At 39.8% G+C, this 23,707-nt stretch overlaps 3 protein-coding genes across 8 annotated transcripts in view; 2 read left to right on the forward strand and 1 right to left on the reverse strand.

Moving 5' to 3' along the window:
* Positions 1–5,547, forward strand: part of LOC112465096 (dentin sialophosphoprotein-like) — a 5,957-nt gene extending 410 nt beyond the window's left edge. Inside the window, exons 1-11 of one of the 4 annotated variants that reach the window (XM_025032493.1) lie at positions 143–210; positions 422–549; positions 3,096–3,343; positions 3,407–3,607; positions 3,684–3,803; positions 4,058–4,219; positions 4,321–4,434; positions 4,519–4,569; positions 4,751–4,974; positions 5,059–5,236; positions 5,320–5,547. In XM_025032493.1, coding sequence (XP_024888261.1) covers positions 3,109–3,343; positions 3,407–3,607; positions 3,684–3,803; positions 4,058–4,219; positions 4,321–4,434; positions 4,519–4,569; positions 4,751–4,974; positions 5,059–5,236; positions 5,320–5,459 — 1,425 coding nt within the window. In that variant the 5' untranslated portion in view covers positions 143–210; positions 422–549; positions 3,096–3,108 and the 3' untranslated portion in view covers positions 5,460–5,547. Of the gene's footprint in view, positions 1–142; positions 211–269; positions 295–421; positions 550–3,095; positions 3,344–3,406; positions 3,608–3,683; positions 3,804–4,057; positions 4,220–4,320; positions 4,435–4,518; positions 4,570–4,750; positions 4,975–5,058; positions 5,237–5,319 lie in introns of those variants that run through there. The other 3 variants (XM_025032502.1, XM_025032485.1, XM_025032510.1) reach the window with 3 other exon arrangements.
* Positions 1–23,707, reverse strand: part of LOC112465069 (probable JmjC domain-containing histone demethylation protein 2C) — a 286,220-nt gene that overhangs the window by 155,699 nt on the left and 106,814 nt on the right. The window lies entirely within an intron of this gene.
* Positions 1,316–2,982, forward strand: LOC112465090. The gene has a single exon (XM_025032469.1). The coding sequence runs from the start codon at positions 1,364–1,366 to the stop codon at positions 2,951–2,953; it is 1,590 nt and encodes a 529-aa protein (XP_024888237.1). The 5' UTR covers positions 1,316–1,363; the 3' UTR covers positions 2,954–2,982.

Consider the following 23,707-nt stretch of genomic DNA (forward strand, 5'->3'; position numbering starts at 1 on the left):
GTGCGTGTGCGTACGTGCGTGTGTGTGCGTGTGTGTGTGTTATGTGTGTGCATCCACACACAAACGGTGTATATCTGCCGACTGTTGGCCAAGACACACGCACAGTCTACATATCAATCTAACCTCTATACACAGAGAGGTTAGATTGACATGTAGACGGTGCGTGTGTCTTGCGTTTTCCGAACTGCGACCAGGTAGACCAGGCTTAAGGTGTGTGCATGCGTGCGTGCGTGCGTGCGTGTGTACTTGCGTGTGCGTGTGCATGTGCGCGCGTGTGCGTATTGATCAGATTCGGTATTTGAACAATGAATATTTATTAAAATTATTAAGAAGAAGGCGGTACACGTTGAAGTATTCGTCTCTTGTGCGGACCGCGAAGGATCGCAAAGTTTTTTCTACATAATTATAGTTTCTTTTACAGAAGAAAGAAGTCTCGGAGCCGATCAAAAATACCTACCTTGCGTACTGGAAATTGAACGGGAAGGAAGACACGAGGAAGTGGATTCTTCGTACATATTTTGTTTCTGATCATTGCGACACACATATTGAGTGAGTTCTTATAATTTATTCTAAGAATTATTAATAGATATCAAAGGTGTGATTGAGAGAGCGAGCGAGCAAGCGAGAGAGAGAGAGAGAGAGAGAGAGAGAGAGAGAGAGAGAGAGAGAGAGAGAGTGTGTGTGTGAGTGTGTGTGTGAACTTGCGTGTGCGTGTGCAGTGCTTGCGTGTGCGTATTGATCAGATTCGGTATTCATTGCATAATAATTGAATTTGTACATTTGTGCACTAACAATGAATATTTATTAAAATTATTAAAATTATAAGAGCAAATTTATGTTACGTAGTGTCGTTTTTTAATAAATTTGTATTTCTGTATTCTACTGCAATTTTTTCAGAAAAATTTTTAAAATGAGTACTGCATATTATCGAGTAAAAAAATGCCGTGACTTGAAACGATCAGCTAAAGAAATTATATTATCAAGTAATGCATCAGATGCTAAGCAATGTCGATTCGACGATTCAAATTCTTATGTTAGCGATGACGAAGACTCATCTTTTGACCTGACTAATAGCGCGCCAGATTTTAGCTCGTCAAATTCCCAATCTTCTCCATCTTCTTTATCTTCTCAGCAGTCATGGACTTCAGAAGAAAGCTCTCAAGAAAATGGTAATGATGACTCAACTGTGACAGTAGTTTCTTTTCCAGAAAAATTACAAAACTGGTGTGTAAGATTTAGAAACAGTCTAACAGTTGAGGCAATAGAAGTGCTGCTAGTGCATTTACGAGATGAAAATCTTCCGAATTTGCCCAAATCAGCAGCTACCTTATTGCAAACAAAATCTAATCCAAATGTGAAAAGTATGAAAAGTTTTAAGAACACAAATGGTTTTTATGTATATTTTGGCATACAAGAAGGATTAAAAGCGATAATCACTGATGAATACACGGAGAGCACTATTAGCTTATTATTTAATATTGATGGCCTCCCATTATATCACGGTTCAAGCGAACAATTTTGGATTAACTCGGGGCTTGTTCTACACAATCAATACGAGTGTCAACCATTTATTGTTGCTGCATATAGCGGAAATTCGAAGCCACAAAGTGTAGATGAATTTTTACAGGATTTTGTCACTGAAGCAAGTTATTTAGTTCAAAATGTTGCAACTATTGGCCAAAGAGAATTCAAGGTAGAAATTATTGGATTTTCTTGCGATACACCCGCAAGATCGTTTATTAAAAAGTGTAAAGGCCATGGTGGCTTTTATGCTTGTGAGCGATGTGAAACAAGAGGCATAACCAAACATAAGAGAAGAGTTTATCCCAGCATGAATTCTAAACAGCGGACTGACGATTCCTTCAGAAGACAGCGACAAAAGGAGCATCATTTAGAAGGCAGATCACCATTGCTGGATATAACACATTTTGACCCTGTCAGATCAGTATTTTTGGATTCCATGCATTTATTTTATTTGGGAAATATGAAGTGGATTTTGGAACAATTGCTTGGAATAAATAAGAAAATCAATCGCAAATGCAAACTTCATACTCGCGATGTAAAACTATTAAATTCCAATTTAAAAATATTGTTGAGATATGTACCTAAAGAGTTCCAAAGAAAAACACTGGACTTAGACGAATTGAGTCATTGGAAAGCAACGCAGTATCGTTTTTTTTTACATTACTGTGGGGCCCTGGCGTTACGTAATGTTCTATCTAAAAATATGTTTCGACACTTTCTTCTCCTTGTAGTTGCATGTAGAATTCTTTGTAACCCAGATTTATGCTTAAAACATACCAATTATGCCAAAGAATTGTTAAGAAAATTCGTTGAGCTTCTTCCGTCATTTTACGGTCCATATTCACAAGTTATAAACAACCATAACTTAATTCACGTAGCAGATGACGTGGAGTTCACGAAATTGTCTCTGTCCGAGATTTCCGCATTCCCCTTTGAAAACAAGCTTGGTAAAATTAAACGAAAAATTCGAGGAAAGAAAAAACCTGTGGCACAGTTAGTTAGAAGAGAATCCGAAGAAAGAGCATGCCCAATAATAATGAAGAAGAACGCTATTCACAGAAAAAGAGATGTCATAGTTAATCCTGATATTCCAGATGAATATGCAGTTGATCTAGAGAGTATTATTCTACATGGAGTAGAAATAAATACGTCAAAGCCCAACAGCATTGTACAATTGGATTCCAATGAGATACTTAGAATTACAAAGATGAAAAGAGAAGGGCAGAATATTTTTGTGCATGGTTTTGGATTCAAAACAGTCATGGATGTATTCAAATTTCCGTGTGAATCAACAAAAGTAGGAATCATGAAACTCGGCCGATTGTCTCGAAAAGAAAAAATTGTCTCTCTAAAAAATATCCGAAAGAAATGTGTTCTTTTTGAAAATGATAGCAATACTTTCGCAGTCACATTTCTTCATAATACGTAAACTTATTTCTTTCAGGTAAAAATTTATAAAGACGCAAAAACATTTATATAAAAAATCAATGTAAACTTTATTTATAATATGGCAATTAATTTCATTTTACCTTTTAGTTCTTAATCGACATTTGTGTTACTCTTTATTGCAGTGAAAATATTAATATGGATTATCAAAAAGATACAACTCATGTCGTAATCAAATTTTTTGAAAAAAGTAAAACTGGACAAACCAGCATCGACCTTGTACCCGTGACGTGGACGCATCTTAAGGATGGTCAATTGTTCTGCAAATACCCAAATAAATCTGAATACTTGAAAGTAAACAAGCTGAGTAAAACATCTTCTGAACCTGGCGCCTCATGGAAGAGTTTTAAAGTTATTCTTGTAAAAGAAGCTAGTAAGTATTACATATTTAAATGAATAGCGATTCTCTACTAAAGTTTCATTTCTTACGATTTAGGTAATTATGAACAAGGTATAAGACGAATGAAGAGGGGATACTCTGATGAGATAATTGAAAGTAGCAACATCGATGAATATCACAGTTCTGAAAAAGAGGAAGACCCTTTACAGCTGACCGGAAATGATCTTAAGAAATCACTGAATAAAATTCCTTCACTTAAAGGAAATTTTAAGAGTACACACAAAAATTATAGAGAAGGTACATTTTTTTTGTTATGGATAGATACAGTAAATATTTACAAATTTATTGTCTTAATACTATTTTTTTTTAATAGATAATTCTGACACTTCGGTATCCCATGCTTCTAAAGATGAGAAATCAAGCGTTGATAATAGTGATACATCGTCATCGACGTCGTCATTAAAAACCAAGAAAACATTCAAAAAACATAACAGTAAGTTGAAAGGTTGGCAAAAAACTATTATATATATATTTTAACTATTATACATATACAAATTTTTAAAATTTTTATTTCAAATGTAGTGTTTAATTTTTAGTAATGTAAATTTTTTTTCTCTTTTTCTTTTTATAAAAGTGTGTGTGTGTGTGTGTGTGTGTGTGTGTGTGTGTGTGTATGTATGTATGTGTGTGTGTATGTACATATATTATTATTATAGTTATAAGAAATGCAATTAATAATGATTTTAGGGCACGATTCGCAGAATGCTACAAGTTCTTCAAATTCAAGTTCATCAATTCCATCGCCTAAAAAACGAAAAACGCAATCAACAAAGGAAAAATCTGTAAGTTCAGATTCTCTTCAAACATTATCGTCGGAAACACAAGATAATGCCACTAAAACATCAGCGGGTAAAATTTATTTTTTTATAAATTTAATTTTATAATTTCAATTTTCTGATTCTATATGTGTGTAAAAAATGTTTATTATTTACAAATCTATTTGTTCTCAGAAACGCAAAAAAGTTCTATTCGATCAAAAGTAATTGATCCAAAGCAAAAAGCAAAAAAAAAACTTGACGTTTCAAAAACTGCGATTTCAAGTACAAGCAAGAAAAATAAGAAAGGTTAAAAAATTATTCGTTATTAAACTATCCCAATTTCTTATTTTAAGTTAAAAAATGTTGATCTCTTTTATTTTTTGTTTTTAGACCAGACATCGAAAAAAAGATACAACTCTTGCCCAACTTGCGGTCGTACAGGTACATGTCAAAAAAACATCTGATAATTTAAAATCATTTCAATTAAACATAACAATAATGAATTACTTTTTATAATTTTGTCATAACATTTAAATTAAATTTTAATATAAATTTAAATAAAATATAATTAAAAATATAATAAGTCTTTACATTAATATTTCATATTCTTTATTCTTTTCAGCACCATCAAAATCTTTCTTGGAATCCATGAAACGAAGTATTGAATATAGAATCCGCGATGAGTCTGAAAAAATTAGAGGAACTATTGCTGCTAGTAAAAACAGTGGATATATTGAAAATATCATGGAAGAAGGAAGAATTGCTGATTTGCCGAAAGATGACTTAGACAGTTTCCTGCAGTTTGAAGATGATTTGAAAAAGGATGAGGACTTGGTCAAGAAAGTCGTAAGAATTTCACATTCCTTATTCTAATTTGATTTTACTTCTATTATATTTAATTTATTATATTTAATTTTTCTCTTCTTTCAGAAATGTTTTATGGTGCTTAATACTAAAAATTCAATGAGGCTCTCAGAAAATCTTAGTATAGTTATTCCCCGCATTATTACAAAAAACGTACAACTTCTATATTCTGCTTTTGGACGAGAAACTAATGGTGTTCAAAAATTAAATTTTTCGAAAACAGAAACTTACAAATATCTTCGAGGTATAGTATTCTTTCTTGCACTACTAATTTTTTTAATATAATCAGTTATTTTTTAAAGGTTAATATATTCTATTATATTTCAGAAGTCATTCTGACTAAATGCCCCGAACTACAGTTAAAAGAACTTAACTCCCAATTTAGTCGTTGGTTTTCGGGTGCAAAAGATAGAGAAGGTGGAAAAAAAGAGAGAAATTTAAAAAAGACTCAAAGAAACGAAGGATAATACTTAATAATAATACTCACAAAACATTAAATATATACGAAAATGAGTGTTTCATTTATTTTTTTCATTACAAGAGTTTGTTTGAAGAACATGAATTTATTTTCTTTTTATTTTGTATACATCTTAAAATCATTTCTGAAGTTTAAGGTGTTTTTATAAAAATAAATCTGGAGTTTTAATAAATGTGGAGTTTATTTCTTTTTCCTCTTTTCATAAAATACCTACATCAACTACATATCATTCTATTTTGCATAATAAGCATTTAAGTCAATAAGATTTACGCCAATACCGTAGTTACGTCAGTACTGATGCGCCTGCTCTTTCAGCCAATATACTGGGGTAGTATTACATGCCAATACTGGTTGCCACTACTGACACATCACTGGCAAACCAGTACAGAACATCTTTATAATCCCAGACATATGTCAGTATCGCGCCCGTAGTTACGTCGGTACTGCGCCAACACTTTCAGCCTATACTGGCCTAGTACTAAATGCCAATACTGGCTTGCCACTACTGGCGCATCACTGGCAAACCAGTGCAGAACATCGTTATCACCCCAGATATATGCCAGTACAGGGGCCAACACTGGCTGCCGGTACCGCGCCAGTAATGCCAGTACTGGGGCAGTACTGCGCCCTTTGTGGATTTCTTAATGGGACCGCGCGCGTGGAATGCAATTACCCTAATTGCCGGCACTCTAAGCACATTGCGTAAGGGCGGTCGGTCGGTCGGTCGTTATCGGTAACTGCGAGTTACGTCGTTAAGCGGGCGAGGTATACGGGGTGTTCGGGCGCGTCAAAGATTCGAATAATTCGCCCTTGGCAAATACGTCGAAAGGTCAACAGTTCTCGGACTGTGCCCGATCGAAGAAAGCGACGGTAAGTGAAGAGATGCAAAAGAGATGATAAGACGCTCGTTCTTCGCTTAATTTCCAAGTAAAGTTAACTTTAGCAGAATTTCAATTTGGCATTTAGTTACCAAGATATGTAATGGTCTTTTCATCAAACTTTTACTTAAAGAAAAACTGACTTTAAATTCATTCAGAAAGCTGTTATTAAAATTAAGAAAAATACTGAAAAATCTTATAACAAAATTATCTCTTTTAATTTTTTCTAATTTCAATAAGTACAAATAGTACTTTTATATAAATAGATAAATATCCTTCTTTCCCTAACGAATTTTTATTCGAATCAATAACATCATCGATTGTACGTCACGTATGTGACAAAATTTAACATCTAATTTATATTTAAAAGCTAGAAAAGCAGACGGCGACTATCGATCACCCTATATGTGTACAACTGGTTTCTTCGAGGTCATGAAGATATCTCGCAGTCGTTAATTCACCGCGCGATCAGACAGGCGCCTCGAGGCCAGATTCTCGTTCTCTACAAATCAATTCGTATCAGGAAAACGATTAGTATGCGCCAATTACTATCACGCATAGATATTTACATACGCACAAAAAATTCGCATAATCGGAAGTCACGGCGACGATAAAAAGCAAAGTGATTCGTAAATGAAATGAGCAAAAAGGTTACAAGACGTATCGTCCAAAATTCGCAAATTGCTCATCGACGTTATCTACGAAGTGCACCTGATTCAACTATCTCGCAAAGTGTGTCAACAAAAATAGGAAGTCGCCCCGGTTTCCAGGCGGTCTAAATCGAGTCGACGTGCTCGTTTCCGTCAACGTGCTGCTGAGTCGCCACCGTGAGAGTTACTTAACACTCGAAACTGACTTTAGGACGGCCGTTTTCAACCCGGGAATTTCGATCTCTCTCTCTCTCTCTCATATTTAAAATCAACGAAATCACGGATAAGAACATTTACCACCATTTCCTTCCCACCGAGAAAATTATATTCCCGACTCCAAATTGAAACGTCTCGCGACCTGGTCCAAAGAAGTTGCCTTCCACAGTACTCGTATCTAATTTCATCGCAACTTTTCCAAAACTGGGATTAAAATAGGAGTGTTAACCTTCATTTACAAAAAAGTTTTCATAAAATTTTTATTTGTGTTTAAATCAATGTTATTCTTCTGTAATCCTTCTTTTTTCCCCTGTAAATCTTCTTAAAAGATTTATGAATAAAAGAGTTTTACTTTAAAGCGATGTATTTGACCAGTGAGAATAAATAACTGCATTCCAATTAGTGCTCGCTAATCATTATTAATATTTTTCACTCATAAATGTTTAAATTTATCAATAGTTTACTCGTCTAAGACTATATATAGAAAACAGTGAGATCGCGAAAATTCTTTCGACATAACTCTTTCAATCTTATACTTGAAATGGTCGCAACGGGGCGTTTCGATCATACTGGGTACACCATCGCCAAGGTCGACGGCTCTCGTCCAGCTGCATAGGTGGGTGATAAAAACCGGCTGTTTATGAGTCGCTTGTTGAGGGGAGCCGCGATGAGGATTAACTGCCGCGTACACATCTCGGGATAGAAGAACGAGCTGGAGGCGTAAGGCAAGAAAGGACAGGGGAGGAAGAGCGCGAACGGACATTAGATGCAGACATATTACGGACCTGGCAAACTGCCAGGCGGCGTTTCAAGGGACTCGTTTCCAAAACCTGTTTCCGCCTGCATTGTGGCCAAGCCGGTTCTTCCGAAGTATGTGTGTATGTGTGTGTGCATCATCAGCACCGGTGCTTTCGCCGCGGGAAAAGCTCGCGATGTTGAAAACGGTAGTTGAGGGCGCTTAAACGGCCTTAACAAAGTAGATTACACGCTGTCGACCACGTTGAGGTCGGTTTCAGTGCATATCTTTCAATGTGACCTACTTGAAGCACTCGTGTAGGAATGCCATAAATACCAGATCGACGATAAATTATTGTTGAATAAACTTTTTTTTTTATAGAAAACAAACTGCTTTTTCCCCTATAAATGGAATATGAAAACTTGACCGGATGCAGTTTTCATTATTTTCGAAATTTTAACGAAGTTGTAACATAATCAGATACTATCTATTTTCGTAATTTTAGTTTCTACATGCTAACTATTTTTATGATTTTGAAATTCTAATTTGAACACCTGCTTATATAATAGCAGCACGATTTAAAATGACATGGATGAGGATGAAAGATCTATAAAAACTCTTTTCTCTTCAAAATTAACATTTTTGTTAAAGTAAGATCTAATTGAAATTAAGCGAGAAATGAGATAAGAAATTAAGTTCCGTTATTCGTCTATCAAAAAAGGAGGATATTTCAAAGAAATACATCGGAGAGATATAAAGTTATCACGGCGTTGCGTGCAACTATGAAAGACCTGCCGGAAACGCGTGTGCAATGCAACGTATTGCGCTTCGAGGCATCGACTGTGCGCGGAATGCCGATGCGGGGGGGGAAGTCTGGGGAACTATTCGACAGCAGCGGCACCAAAGAGAGATTGCCAGACGTATTACAACCAGGTTACAACCTGGACCTGATACAAAAGCGACGATGCTTTTGCACGTTACCGGCGCGGAAAGCTTATCCTGTACCTGTTACAAAACAGGTTCTTTTGTGCACCAGCCCAGGTTCTTTATCCCCTAGCCGTTCATAGCACATAAGAACTCCTGCGGGTTTCTATAGAGCGCGCCAAATGAACCGAATGCCCTGTCTTATGTCGAGGGGGGGAAAAAGAGGAGAGAGAGAAAGAGAGAAAGAGCGAGACCTGTCCGGAACTGGATTTACCGGTGCGAAATCTGGTTTGACAGCTTTTCTCTGAAGCGAGTTCCAGAGAGTCCGAAATATGCGGGATAAGCGAAGACGGACGATATCGATTGATTGTCAGGCGGCCGAATACAATGTCGCTCTTGTGTCGCGTGAATTTTTACACCTTATAGGTCGCTTTTTTAAACCGTCGATATCGGAAAAGACGTTATCTTCGCGAGACACATTTTTTAGTGCCGTAAAACCAATATCCCGCCTTTGAGCTATCTTATGAATTAATAGATCGGTCTAAAAAGTAATAAGATGTCTCTGTGAGCGTTCGGAGGAAACCGGTTCTACCAAAAGTGAGCGCAAGCGTTATTATCGGTGAGCGATTATCGGCAAAGCGATTCTAAAAATGTTACATCACACGTGTTATACTTTCTAAAAATACCTGGTGACCTTGAGTGGCCTTCCACCACCTACCCTGGTTTCCTACTTGCGGAACGGTGGATTAACGAGAATATTGCAGCCGTATGGTAGCATCAACATCAAACCAACACGCGCAACCGACGACCTGACGTCAGCCGGCCTTTTACCACTACGTCTTTGTGGAGGTCGACAATCGCAGTATCTGCCCGTCTACGCGATAACGCTCGAAGTGAGAAGTCAGCTACGAAGATAGCGGGTGGCTTCTGCGCGCGCGTTAGTGGGAGTCAACGTACTCGCGATACGCGATAACGCGGTCGGTATGTTCCGTCGGAATAGCGATAACGCGATAACGCAACGATTACGGGCCACATGTGTGCCGCGGCCGCATGAAATGGCCGCGTTGAGATATGGCGATTACCCACCCAGAACTGACCGAATTATAAGCGAGATTGTCCATTCTGCTCTTCCAGATAGATCATTAATCCTCTCTCTATACCAGCCAAATTAATACCTTTCTCTAAATTAATTTTAGAGAAAGGGATAATTTGCAGAAATAATACAAGCTTGAACTACTATAACCGGATCATATTTTTAAAAAATATGAGAAGTCTAATATTTTGCTATTTATATTATGTCATATTTACTAGTTCACCGATTGCTTTATTATTAGATTATTATTTATAGGTAACAACATTTTTGTACTTTATATTTAGGTAACATTTGTACTTTATATTTCAGATTTCATATGTACAAAAATAAAAACTTTATCGTTGTAATTAAAGAGATTAATTTTGACGAAAAGCCGTTCATAATCATTCGCTTCACACAGTTGCGATATTTTTATCTAAGAGATGGAAAATTTATGCTACATCTATATCTCCCTTGACTTGTTAATATTACTTTGTCAGTAGAACAATAATAGACGCATTTATTCGAGCATTACGCTAAAAAGTCTCATATTAAAAGTTTCATTTCTTACTAATCTTATTCTAATTCTTCTTGCTTATATTTTATTTTCGTTTTTTCTCAAATGTCTATTGCGCTATTACTCATAAAAATGTATGTAAATGTGTATGAGTGTCCGCAGTGCATTGAGTTCGGATCCTGCGGGAAAATTTTCATTTCGCAACGGGATCACGACACCGTGTGTTACCCGGAAACAACGATCTTCATTCTACATTCGCCGATCGGCGATAACCCGGGGTATGCGCGATACAGAGAGAAGAATGGCGGGGTTATCGTGACGATAGGCAGGTTCATGCACAGCGAGCTTGTTAGAGCGAAAGTTTAAGGGGGAAAAAGCGAATGTTGCATCAATGAAACAGTGATATAACACTGATATTTTCTTAATTTTCTGAAAAAAATTTAATTATGTGTCAAAAAAATTCTGGGTCATTTTTAAAAGCGGAGTAAATCCAAGTATTTCCCATAACGTTATATTCATCTTTTACAATTTTAGTTAATGTTCAGCTATATTATTTTTTATAAAAAATATGAGATTTTAATTATCTACGTTCCGTAAATAATATAATTAAAAAATGCGATACCAAACTTTAGAAAAACAGAATTATTTGCAACGAAAAATAATAAGATATTATATCTTATTTTATGGTCACATAATGGATAATAACTTAATCTTCAGTGTACCAATTTAGATCTGAAAAATACGTAGTATATATATATACGATGAGATTTTTGTTACGTTCCCGAAATATTCCCAGCGGCGGCGGCTGTAAATCCGCAATATGGAATATTCAGAAGTTCAGCCAGTCACAGGTAGTTAAACAGAAATAAATGCGGCTCCATAAATAATGCAGCCGCGCGCTTTGGACGTGTGTTTAGCGTTTTCTAAAGCTCGTTATTTATAGAAGAGACCGCGACATTTGCATGTTTAACCTGCTCTTGCTTTATAATATCTCGTCCACGAACCGGGAGACAAACAAAAGAGCACGTTTGAATTGTAGTGCACTTAAATATCTTGGTAACTTAATAACCGTCGATATAAATTCCTCTTGAAAATAATTAAATCTTATTTGAGTCCCCGAAATGTTAACATATCAAAGGTCTCCTGATTCTCGCAAAAAATTTCGCGGACAAACATGCCTTCGATTGCTCACGGCGCAAAGATTATGAGGGGACATTGACATTCCCGGGAAGGAAAATCTGCCTCGTATTGATAAATAAATACCGTCCACGCACACAAAAAGTGCTGATATTTACTGTGGCCCCGCTATAACTGCGTTCGCGTGTCGCGAGCGGTGGTCGAGAAAAACTACCGGCAATAAAATGCAACGTAACAACGCAAGAAAAATAACGGGACGAGCAAAAATGGACGCAACGAAAGCGAAATAAACGCGCTTGGAAAAACAGCAGGCAGTTTGTGGCATCAGCGCGAAACCGCCGCGAATATGAGAAAAACCGGTGAGCAACCGCTAGATGAGAGAACGGGCTTATGCGAGGTTTTACGTGTATGCGCGCATATGTATGCGTCGGACGAGCGTGCATTTACCGCCTAATCGCGCGATGAATCAAGCAGATAGCGGGTGGGCGAGTTGGAGAGCGGGCATAATTATTTCCAAGGAAATTAATTTATCGCCACGCGAGAAAAGAAACGAGTTTTGCAGGATTTTGTTCGCGGGCGCGCTTTTATCGCGACATCAGCTTAAAGTTTAGCTCCCAGCTCCCGCTTAGCTCCCAGTGTCGTACTGTCGTGCTCGCGAACACGTTTGTTTCGTTTTATAAATAGGCGCTCATTTATTGCGTCTATCATTGATACACGAGGGTTATCGTCGTCCGACACGTTGGACTTTGCTTGTGTCGTAATTCCTGCGTTCTTCGCTACGAAAGTTCTCGCTGCGAATTGAGAACGTCGCGTTCTTTTTCGGTAGCGCCACGTAAATTCGACTTGATATCACTTCATAAATCGAGTCTAAGATAAGAAAAGCATTAAAAAAGCAGAAAATTGAATAATACACGCGTTTCACAACTGTTGGCGCTGAGAAGAACAGAATAGCAGGAATATTCGTGTTATCGTGATAAGAATTAAAATTAGCTCTTTTCCCTTACTTTTGCCCAGTTTTGTAACCAACCAAACTCGGCTGTGTCGTGAGTTCGAATATTGCAATACTGTCGCTCGGAAAAAATGGGATCGGATTAAACCGGGCGTAAAACTTCCGGGAAACGTGCGGACTTACCATGGCGCGGTACCGGGGGCAGTAGGCACGCTGCATATTTACCTGAAACAAAAGGCCGTCGTTAATAGCCCGGCATACGTTGGTGGGCGCGACAAACGTCGCGCTGAATAGTCGGACAAACGCGCGCGCTCAGCCATAATGACTTAGGGTCGCGGGCTGCGAACAAAGGCGTGCGTCGGTAACGCTAACGGCACGCCCGTGAAATTATACATGAACGCGTCGCTTAGGCATCCGATTAATAACGCATCTCGTCCGCGTGTTTCGAATTTATACATCGCGCTGTAATCAGTGGCGTAACGTGACAATATCGATCGTGTTTCAGCTTGAAAAATATTGTAGATATTTTCGAAGACTACTCGAATAAAATTTAAAACTGAAGATTGAGTTCAAAGATATTTCTAGACGACAAATATTAAAGAGTCATAAAGGATATATGCGTCTACCCTAAAATATCGAGGGTTCATAGACGAAGAAGAGTGCGCAAGACACGGAGCCTGTACACCCTATAATTAAAATTTTCGCAATTAAATGTGCGGTGTCCACGTACGGCCATGAAAACGTATCGCCAGGTGCGCTTTTTAAAAGCGATCGCCAGCCATTTACGAATGTAACCGGTGTCCCGCTTTTTTTCCGCTCCTCGAGGCCTTGAGGAATCGGTTCGCGATGAATGCGCGCGTTTAGCATTTCGGAGCAGCTTCGTCTTCCTCTTAATTTCTCTCTTCGATGCAGCCGGTCGCTCGGCAAGCACGCGCGGATTAATTTACAAAACGGGGCTGAAGGTATGGCGGTCCAGATGTTTATGCACCTGCCGCCCTTTCTGTTTGTACACGGACTCACTATTTTTAAACTCCCGGTCGCGACAGAATCGTTGTCTAGCGCAACATCCACGCAAATCCACGAATACTTGAATGCACACACAACAAATTTTATTTTATTAATTTTTTTATCAAATAAAAGTAATTCTGTAATGGAGAAGCAATTTCGAAGTTGTTAAATATCTACCGCACAATTTGTATATGGTAAATTTTAATTTATCTAATTATAATAAGGCTATTTCCATCATTATATTGCTGTCGCACTTCAACATGCCATTTCTAAATATTTGCATATATACTTTCGCAAATTTATGACCTGACGTGTCTAGTTCGCAATTAATTTTGTAGATCTTTATTATGATTTACGTCGCGCAATCGATGAAGTCAAACTCAAGATATTAATCAAAACCGCAACTCCCTCGTCATCGCTGTTTGTTGACCTCGACGTTGCAGCGAGTTATTAATTTATCGTAGTCACCGTCGGGAATACTTTACAAAGAATATTCTCGCTCGTTACACAACGGTCGCGAATTACGTCATATCGGTCGACTCCGATGCATCGTGCAAATATTTACGGATATCATTTAAATTTCAATGAAAGTCTGGCCTTGACGCTCGACTACATTTTTTTCCAATCAAAGCGATTTTTCTTATAATAATCGTTGCTTTGCAAATTAAAGTACATCAATGATTTTTTTCAACTCAAAAGAGTTCTTGAAAATAGTGAGACATTGAGGAACACTCGATGTTATGATTGTCGTTTCTGGAATTATTTCAAGAACTCTTTTCCGTTTATTTCCATCTTGAAGTAATTAACTTTTCACGATTGAGTGCCGGCTTACATTTCATCATCGATGCTAAATGTAAATAAAATACGTTAATATATATATTTTAAATATGTCAAATTCAAATACAATTGCAATTTTTGCACCTATTATCTCAACTTATATCTAAAACAATCCTAAATACGGCAACGCTCAAGATTTTCACCTAATCCATCTAATTACATACTGGTAAAACTATTTTAAAAAAATATTCAAAGTCGAGGGATTGATCGATCAATTACGATTGTGCCAAAAATGGGCCGACAACGCCGTCTCCGCGTATTCGCAGTTTCTCTCCTTTTGTCGGGAACAGCGATAGGTCTCGAAGTTTAACGGTCGTCGGCGCTCAATATGCGCGCCGATGAGGCCGCGGAGTCTGTTTCATGCCCTCCCTCCGCCATCCTCTCTACCCTCACGGTCCCGTCTCCGTTTTCCCTCTCTCGCCTCCGCGCCTACCTGCCTCGTTTACCCGTTCAACACGTCATTATCGAACCGGTTGCTGCACTTTGCCGTTTGCTGCAGCTGCAATATCGTGCCGCGACCGCCTCTCTCACGCTCGCCTCCGACGCGTCTCTCATTCAGGCGCGCCGATGCTCGACGCCGAGGATCGATCGATCTTCGTGACTCGATCGTCGAGACACGCTCGCCCGAGAGCAGACCCGATCGATCGGATTATCTCGAAGCCGGTGGTCGTTTCTTCGGCTTTCGCCAGTTGTGGCGGAGCGAAAGAACGCGGCAAGGTCATTAAATCAGTGATCGTACTGTGCAATTGTCGAAGAATTGATTAAGGAAATTGCATGGTCTTATGCATCGCATGAATGAACGTCGAAAGTTGATTTAGGCTGAGATATCTAAGTAAGAGCGAGAGCGTCAATAATAATTTCACTTTTTGACACATAATGACGAAGATACTTGCTAACTACGGTGAGCCAAGTGCATGACATCACATTCGAGTGAAACTATTTTCCTGAGAGAAATAAATAGTGAATTATCAGAATGCAAATCGAACTTAAACAATTCATCCAAAAGTAAAATGAGATAAGGTTTTTATTCCATACGTAAAAACTTTTAATTTTGCTGACAATCTCTTTTGTCTAATTAATTCCCTTTGCAACCATTCTCGAAATAAGGATAATCTTCTTGCTTTAGAATTTCTAAGAGGCAATAAACATCGGAATGATCGCAATAAAGTCTGCAACAAATGGCGCACAAGATGCACGCTAACAAAGAAGACATTTCTACGCTGACCCGGAACGAGTACATAATTCGGGAGGAAGTGCATAAATCAATCGTTTTTATCCGGTGCGATTTAAGACCTAGTCTTGAAAGCGGTCTCTTGGTAACCGTACTGGAAAACGTACTGGAACGAGGAAAAAACTCGTAAACGTAACGACGACTGCGGTCATCGCGTTCGCAGGCACGAGGGTAATTCCTCGGAATGTCTTCGGGGTTACGAAGCGTGCTCCAGTTTCGCGGAGACTAAATTAGCGAAAGACGAGAGAAGAGACTAGAACGAAATGTTTCGACGTTGACCGACATGAGCGAGGAGAGCGCGATGAAAAAGAACGCGAATTAAGCCCGTGCCGCCATTGACAAATGTTTGCGAATCGTGCTCGGCGACCGTTTGCGGAGATTCTCTCGCCGCGCCGGCACTTTCACCTTTTTATCGATAACGTCGCGCGTCCGCTTCGATTCGATTTGATTCGATTGGAATCCTCGCCTCTCGGTGCTTCGCAGAGCGGATCTCGAAAACAATGCGCGATTTGTGAAGGAAATTCCGTTAAAACAAATAAGGATTTCCCTTCGTACGAGGATACTTTCTCTATGTTTCGCGCTTCGAATATTTCTTGTTTGTAGACGAAGTGTATATCTATCCATATATGTTTGTAAAGAAGCACATTGCTTCTCGAGCAATGAAAAGATAAAGTAAATATTTCTGATTTCAAATCTGCGACAAGAGATATGCTAACATTCGATATTGCCATAAGAAAAATTCAATTGTTTAAATACAGACTATGTAAGATATGTTACAAAGCCTAACAATAACGAAAATGCTGTGCGTGGATATTAAGTCTAAAAATATCAAGCTTCTTGCGCCCTTGAAATTATCGTGATGTGTCACCATCCATCAGGCGCTTCTCTCGTAAAAGTAATTTTGTCCGCGATAAGCGCGTAGACGCTGATGGCTATTATTCGACCGTTAAGATCCACCAATCTTGATATCCTGCCCTTTTTTTCGTTCCACCCCAAAGACCGATATAATGGAGATAGATGAAACACGAACGAATTTCATCTCGCGCGAACTGACGGGACCAACGAGACGAGATAATTCATCTCGAACGACAAACAGTGTGTAACGGATGAAGGATACGAGAATAACATAAGCCTCGGTAAATGCTGGAGAGGACGGATATGAAGAAAAAGCATGGAGACACGTACAAACAGCGTGTGTTCTCGGCAGGTTGGTTCTCTTACTGGCTAGCCCGGCCGACTGGCTGGCTGGTTGGCTGTTTCGCGTTACTCGACGCGGATCTGGTTTCGATTTTATTGCCCCCGCATCGCGGAGGCAATATTTCGTCTTTTACGACCGCTCCGCCGCCGTCCTTCGTGAATTTCGCCGGTACGTTCGTGAACCACGGCCTTCGCGAATCAGGATAAAAACGTCTGCAAAATTCTGAGCTCGCGCGGCGTAAGCGTTTTTCATTGCTCCGTAATAAGCCGTAATATCGTTGCAAGAAGCAACCCCAGAATCTTTTATAATTTTTTTCTTCGCCACTTAATTTCATGATGATGCAGAAAAAATACTGGTAATATAATAACGATAATACAGGTACATTGTTACGAAAGCTATATATACAATATACATGATTTATGCAATACGAGAATATTTTTGATAAACCTACCATAAAGATAAAAAAAATGAGAAATATTTGCTCAAAAATTCCGAATAGATACATCTTAAAATATAAAAATTTAAAGAAAATAAAAACTATTATAATATTTAAATTTATATTTATAATAGTTTTTATTTTCTTTAATTTGGCTTTGTCTCAATCTATCTTATACAGTTAGTAAAAGCAATTCCGATTAATCCATACATTCAATGCGATTACACATCGAGTACTAACAAACTTACTGCGAACGGAAACGATGTCCAGCATCGCAGTACGAGACAATTTCAACTCGAGTTTGCGGGTTCGTCAGCGTAAGAAGATCGATTCTACCTGGTTGAAATCGGCAAAATGAACTGAATCGAAGCGGCAAGAGACTGTTTTTCGCGAACGCGCGGCGAAGTGGTTGCCACCGCGATTGTCGAGAACTCGATTATTCGCGCGCGATGCAGACGAGGGGCGAATCTAAACTCGATTTACCGGCGAATAAGTCGACTCGCCGCAGAAATTCGTAGCACTCGATCGAGGAACGAAGGGTCGAGATTGGCGGTCGACCGCGAACGGTGAACCGACGCGGCTTCGATAATTCGGCGTTTACACCGTAATTTCGCTCACCGAATGCAGAGAGCCGCAAATTCCAGAGAAAGCGAGAGAGAAAGAGAGAGCAAGAGAGAATCTGCATTGAAAAACACTTCGCGAACGTGAGAACATATATTCCGGGTACATGTGTCACAGTAGCTGGGTAAATGGAAAGCGAAGCAGGGAGAGACGAGCCAAGGGTGTTCGGGAAACTTTCCCCGAACTGACGAGCGGAATTAACCGTCGCCGCTGCTTGTGCGGGAAATGCGGAGAATCGGATGGCTGCAGTTTTATTCGCGGGACAGTTTGCTGACTGCTCAACTCGCTCCCCTCTTGCGCGCTTCCTTGCAACTAGGGTGAGAGTATCGCGAGCAGCGGCTGGTTTATCCCCGCTGGTAGTTTTGCTCGCATGCGTTAACTCCCGTGATGCGCTATCCAATTTTCGGCTGACCTAAAAGTTTCGCGTGAGAAAATTACGCAATCTAACTCGATGGGTCCCGAAAACAATTTTGTCCCTAATATACGCCAATAGCTATCGTTTTACCGTTAAAGCTTTGAGAATTACTATTTTCCTTCCAATTTCAATAAATTAATTCATAGAAAAAAAATAACACATGAGGAAAATTTTTACGAAATTTATAATCACTAAGTATCAAACACATAACGTAAAGATGACATTGAGAGAAAGTGCATTTTAAATAAAGCGCGCGTTTACGAGAAAGATCAAAGAGAAAAAAGACTTCTATTCTTAATATCAAGTAGCTCGTATAAATAATTTATATATAGAACAACAAGGAAATGATATTGATGAAACAAAAAAGTAAAATTCGCATAAAGTATTTACACGACAAAGATGCAGGAGCCGCCACGTCGGGGTATTTGTGAGGTCGCCGGCAACCCCTTCGATAAACACAGAGCACCCATCCACCCTGAATGAGCACGTCTTTCCAATCCCCTTCCGTTCCAAACCCCTGCACTCACCCTTCTTCGCTATCCCCCGCGGTATCCAGGCTGTTCTCGTGTGCGCCAGTTACAATGCTATGAAATAGGGGCGCGGGAGAGAGACGAACGAGGGCGGATGGGAGGGGCTGGGGTTGTTTCGAGACGACGATATCGACCGCTTTCCAACCCCGTGACGACCTTAAAGGAGAACTGCTGTAAACGCGGGTGCGGCGCCTTTAACGTGAGCTCTCGATTTAGATTCACGATATTTGTCAGGAAGGAAAGGAGGGCGGTTTTTATAACTTTTTTTTTCCTATTATCGAACTGTACTTTGCGTATGTTGAATTGTGGACACACATTCTTTCGGGATGAATATTTTTAAATGACACGGTACCGCTTTTAAACGCCACGTCCCGCTTTCCTAATTGGATCGCATTTATTGTACATTTATATTTTAATGTCCAAAGATTAAATTAATCCCGATATTTACCAGACACACATGCTGTGTCTAATAAAACGCGATTTTGTATCGCTCTCGCTGTTCATAAAACGCAAAATGTATGCCTTGCGCAACTCTTCTGATACTGAACAGTCTTCCCTAAAAGGATCGCGTGAACACACACGGGGCTTTAAGTAAAAAGGCCGGCTTCTTTCTTTTTCCACTTGCAATCTGGCGTTGATCAGGCTATTGCTGCCCGCTGCCCGACGTCGCTCCCTCGAAAATGCGGGCAAATAAATCAGCGCGGAAAACGACGTCGAAATGACGCGCCGGCACGCCCGGAAATGCGATTTCTGCGTGACGGCTGACGGACGGACGGGCTGATATTTCGAGCGCCGTAAATAATTCGAGGAGTCGGCGCGCGGTCCTCGAGAGCGTGATAATTTAATAGGAGAGAAGAGCGTGATCTCGCCCGATTTATTATTGCTGATTGATGGCTCGTATCGCGCGCGGCATTGATTAACAGTCAGATATAATTGTTCGGAAATGGCAAGAGGTAGAGATAGATAGATAGATAAATAGAGAAAGAGAAAGGCAGATTGAGTGACTGAGACGCGCAAATAATAATTCATGGACGTGAACAGAAATGAAATGTTTATTATGTCCCAAGATAATGGCTCCTTTTGAGCAGTTACGTTAATTAAACGAGCACAGAGAAAATAATAATAAAAGTAATAAAGAATAACTTGAATAAGTTTATGAATATTTTTCATTTATTATTGATCGATATATCATTAAAACTTTTTGCATTAGTTTCTTACTGGACCACAAGGTAGCTTTCGTTTGCTTCTAGACGCGTATTCTCCGCGTTCCTAATTAACGCAGATTAATCGTCCTTCACGTTCTCAGCGCGAAAACCAAAGCCCGTGACTGATGGGGACACACGTAATAATAATGCGCGTCGCGGTAAACGACTAATATACAGCCGTGCACATCGCGCAAGCCACAATGTAGCTATTGTGGCCGGTCGGAACAAAACGGAACTCGGCGATGTCTTATTTAATTTTCGACAGCAGCGAAAACGGTCCTTTGTGCTTGGCGCACACAGAATTATTCTCAGCGGAACGAAGCCCGCCGCGCGGAAATTAATTAATTCCACGGAGCACTTTGACGGGAGGGGCGCGCGCATACGCGCGACGCCGCGTGTTTACGGCGATGCTGGGTGAATGAGAGTGAGAATTGTCGCGGAGACCGCCCCGCAAAGTTGACGGAAATTCATCGCTCTGGGAGACCGCGACAATTGTACTCCCGTTTGCCATTGCTGCCGGCCGTTGCGAGATGTCCGTCGCGGAAATACGAGCATGTAATTCCGTATCACGTAACGCAAACAGACGGTCGCTTGTTAGCGAGAGACATACCGCGCTGGTCGCGTCGCGTCTCGTCTCGTCTCTCGTCCCGCTAAATACGACTGACAACGCGACCGAGTAATTAAGGTCTCCGGCGCTGCACTCCTGGCGTTCTACTCCTAGAACTGGAAAGTGAAGCGAAATACCGACGACAACGCCGGCGTTGTCGTGACGAACGGTCCACGAGGTCTTTGAGAAACTTTTCCGCGGAGCGGAAGAGCGACGCGAAACTTTCGTGGAAAGCGCGTCTGAGAACTTGGCGCGTCTGGCGCGACGGAACGAAGTTTAAAATCGATAAAGATTAGATAAAGCAAAAACTCGTTGCGCGAAACAACAATGCAAAATATCAAACGCGATCTTTGACGCGCTTCGCGACGTAGCTTTCGGAAACTTCATTTAAGTTACTCTTGTTCTCAATCTTGACAAGTTAAATTCCTCCTCAAACCAATATTAAATTACAAAACTTAATGGTTAGATAATAATTGGTCCATTTGCGGTGCGTCACGTTATAAATCATGACAAATCCGATTTTGTCAGGATTATTCAAGCTAAAATAATATCCCGTCCTTCTATTTCTACCGAGGATCGTAAAGACGATGGCAATTAGACCCGTTACGCGCAAAATAGCTCCGATTCGTTAATTATAATTATATAAGATAATAAAGTATCTTCGTTTCTTGTCGCAGCCGAGTTAATCTGATAAGCAATACGTAGACAAGAATGTTTCTCTGCATATCCACAAAGTCCGAATAAGCGCGATAATACCAATAACTCACGTAGCGTCAGTAAATAAACTCGCGCCGTTTTCCATTTCATGGCTTACCGGAACCCACATTCCCCGTCGCTTACGATCGAGGAAGAGAACGAAAGTTCATCCATCCATGGCGCGTCTGACGTTTTACCGCGTCACCTCTCTTTATCGCGCGTGAAATCGAGCGTTCGTCGCGAGAGAATGACCACACCGCCGCTCCTCGCCTCGCGGACACAATCGGTTGCGATCGAGCTGACTCACGTCGATCTAGGCAATTACAATGGCCTTTCGCGAATGCCCACGTATACGCGATGATTCTACATGTGCGAGAATAAGAAACGGAGAGAGTCTGTTCTCGACCAAGTAATCTCTTATCTATACGCCGAACTATATATAGATTCCGATATTTCCTCTGGTATTAATTTGTTGAATTATTGTAATATAGGAACGTAAATAAAGGCAAAGCGCAACGTCTCCTGCTTGGGCAGTTTTTCCTTGAATTGCAGAATAAAGTATAATATAGGAAGTAATTCTTTAGCCTCTGACAAGGTCTGACGCGGAAAGAACGACGCAAATGAGCACGTTAGCGAGATATCTCGGGCGTGGTATATAAAGGGTTAAATTACTGACGATTTGTAATTCACGACCTCGGCAAGGGAAAAAGAACGGCGATTATATGCGGCGGAAAATGCACATGCGAAATGTATATACGTTACAGGCGCGCGAGAGAGAAACGTAGAAGCAGAGGAAGGGTAGACCGTGAACGTGGGACGAGTGTTGGAGGCAGCTCGGAACAATGTGAACGAGCGCGAGATTACCACAAGAATAGCCCGCTCTGATATCGAATTAATTACTTGTTACTTATATTACCAGGATTTCCGGTTTACTTTTAACGGGAGGGAGAGTGACTTTGCAAACGCGCGCGCGAAAGCTGGCTCTTCTAACGAGGCGCCATAAACTTCCGCTCACATTTTTACATATCGTATTAATGTTTGTTGATTAAAATAAAGAAAACTATATTTATATGTATCGCACTCTCTCGTACAATGATTTGATTAAGAGAGAAGGACGCCCCCATGCGCGTGCATCGCCCTTATTTTACGTCGGGATAAATAAAACGCCACTTACGATTTTACTGCTGGCCCGCCGCGCGGCTTGATTAAAGTACTAAAAATGTATTACTACGCCCGGAAGCCTTAATTAAAACAAAATGTCGCTTAATCCCTCGAATCTTTTCGCGTTTCTTCTCGTCGTCTTACTTGAGCTCTGTTAGTTAAAACCGAGAAAACAGGATCGCTTGAAAGTAGATCCAGACAAGGGCAACGCGAAGGAGTTATCTTGCTTTTTAATTTTGAGACGGAAACACTTGGTAGAATTATTTTACTTCGTTTATGATGATAAATTCTTTAACAAGTAAATAGGTATAACAGAATCTTACTCTTCATTTAAATTCAAGCAAAACTTTATTCCATCTAAACGTCTTCAATTTTTATTCATGTTTCTCTATACTAAAAAATTTTTAATTTGTCGAAAATTATAAATAGCTGTAAAAATGTATCATTAAAATTATCAATGGTGAAAAAAACAACCATTAAAATTTAACGCAACGAGAGTAGAACGGTACGTATATTCGTTTCTTTTAATGTTCATTTACCGCGTGTCATTGTTTGCTATTTGATTAGCAAACTATTTTTCAAATGGAAATTTGGATTTCCTATACAGCGCCTCAGAAATGAAACGAAATGAAAAACAGTCGAATGAAACCTGCAATCAACTACGAATTCAATGTGCGCGCGCGGAAAATAAATTCGTCGAAATCTAACTACTCTGAATATTTTATGTGAGGGAATTTTATCCGGACGTGAAATTAAAAGCGCGCTGGTAAGAGCTGAGCTAGTTTTCAATTTAAACATCGAAGCATTTGAGATATTTGACAGCGAGTACTTTTTTGTTCCTTCGTCCGCCCGATTTAAAAAATAATTTCTGCAAAGATTTATATGTGTATATATTATGCCGGGATATTTTATGAAATATACCGTGCTCACATTTCATACGATCCCTTTCGTACGGAGTTAGCTCGTTGACTGGAAATAAATAGATCAAGCTTTCAACTCATAAATACGAAATTCGAGCCTCTTCTAACCGCGAAAGAAAATTACGTCGCGGTTACCGATTTCACTATCGGCAGAAAAATCTGGGAATATAGTTCGCGCAGAAAATATTTGCCTGAGGAGTTAATTACAAACCGAGCCGTGGTATAATTATCGCTACGAGCGGAAAAACGCTATTCGATTCGGCACAATGACTCGCGAGCGCATTAAATGCCAC

Source organism: Temnothorax curvispinosus, unplaced genomic scaffold, assembly GCF_003070985.1.
Source record: "Temnothorax curvispinosus isolate PA1 unplaced genomic scaffold, ASM307098v1 QBEX01001498.1, whole genome shotgun sequence".
Taxonomy (NCBI): domain Eukaryota; kingdom Metazoa; phylum Arthropoda; class Insecta; order Hymenoptera; family Formicidae; genus Temnothorax; species Temnothorax curvispinosus.

Coding starts and splice junctions, on each gene's coding strand:
- LOC112465090 (XM_025032469.1), top strand. CDS start 1,364: ATGAAAAGTTTTAAGAACACAAATGGTTTTTATGTATATTTTGGCATA.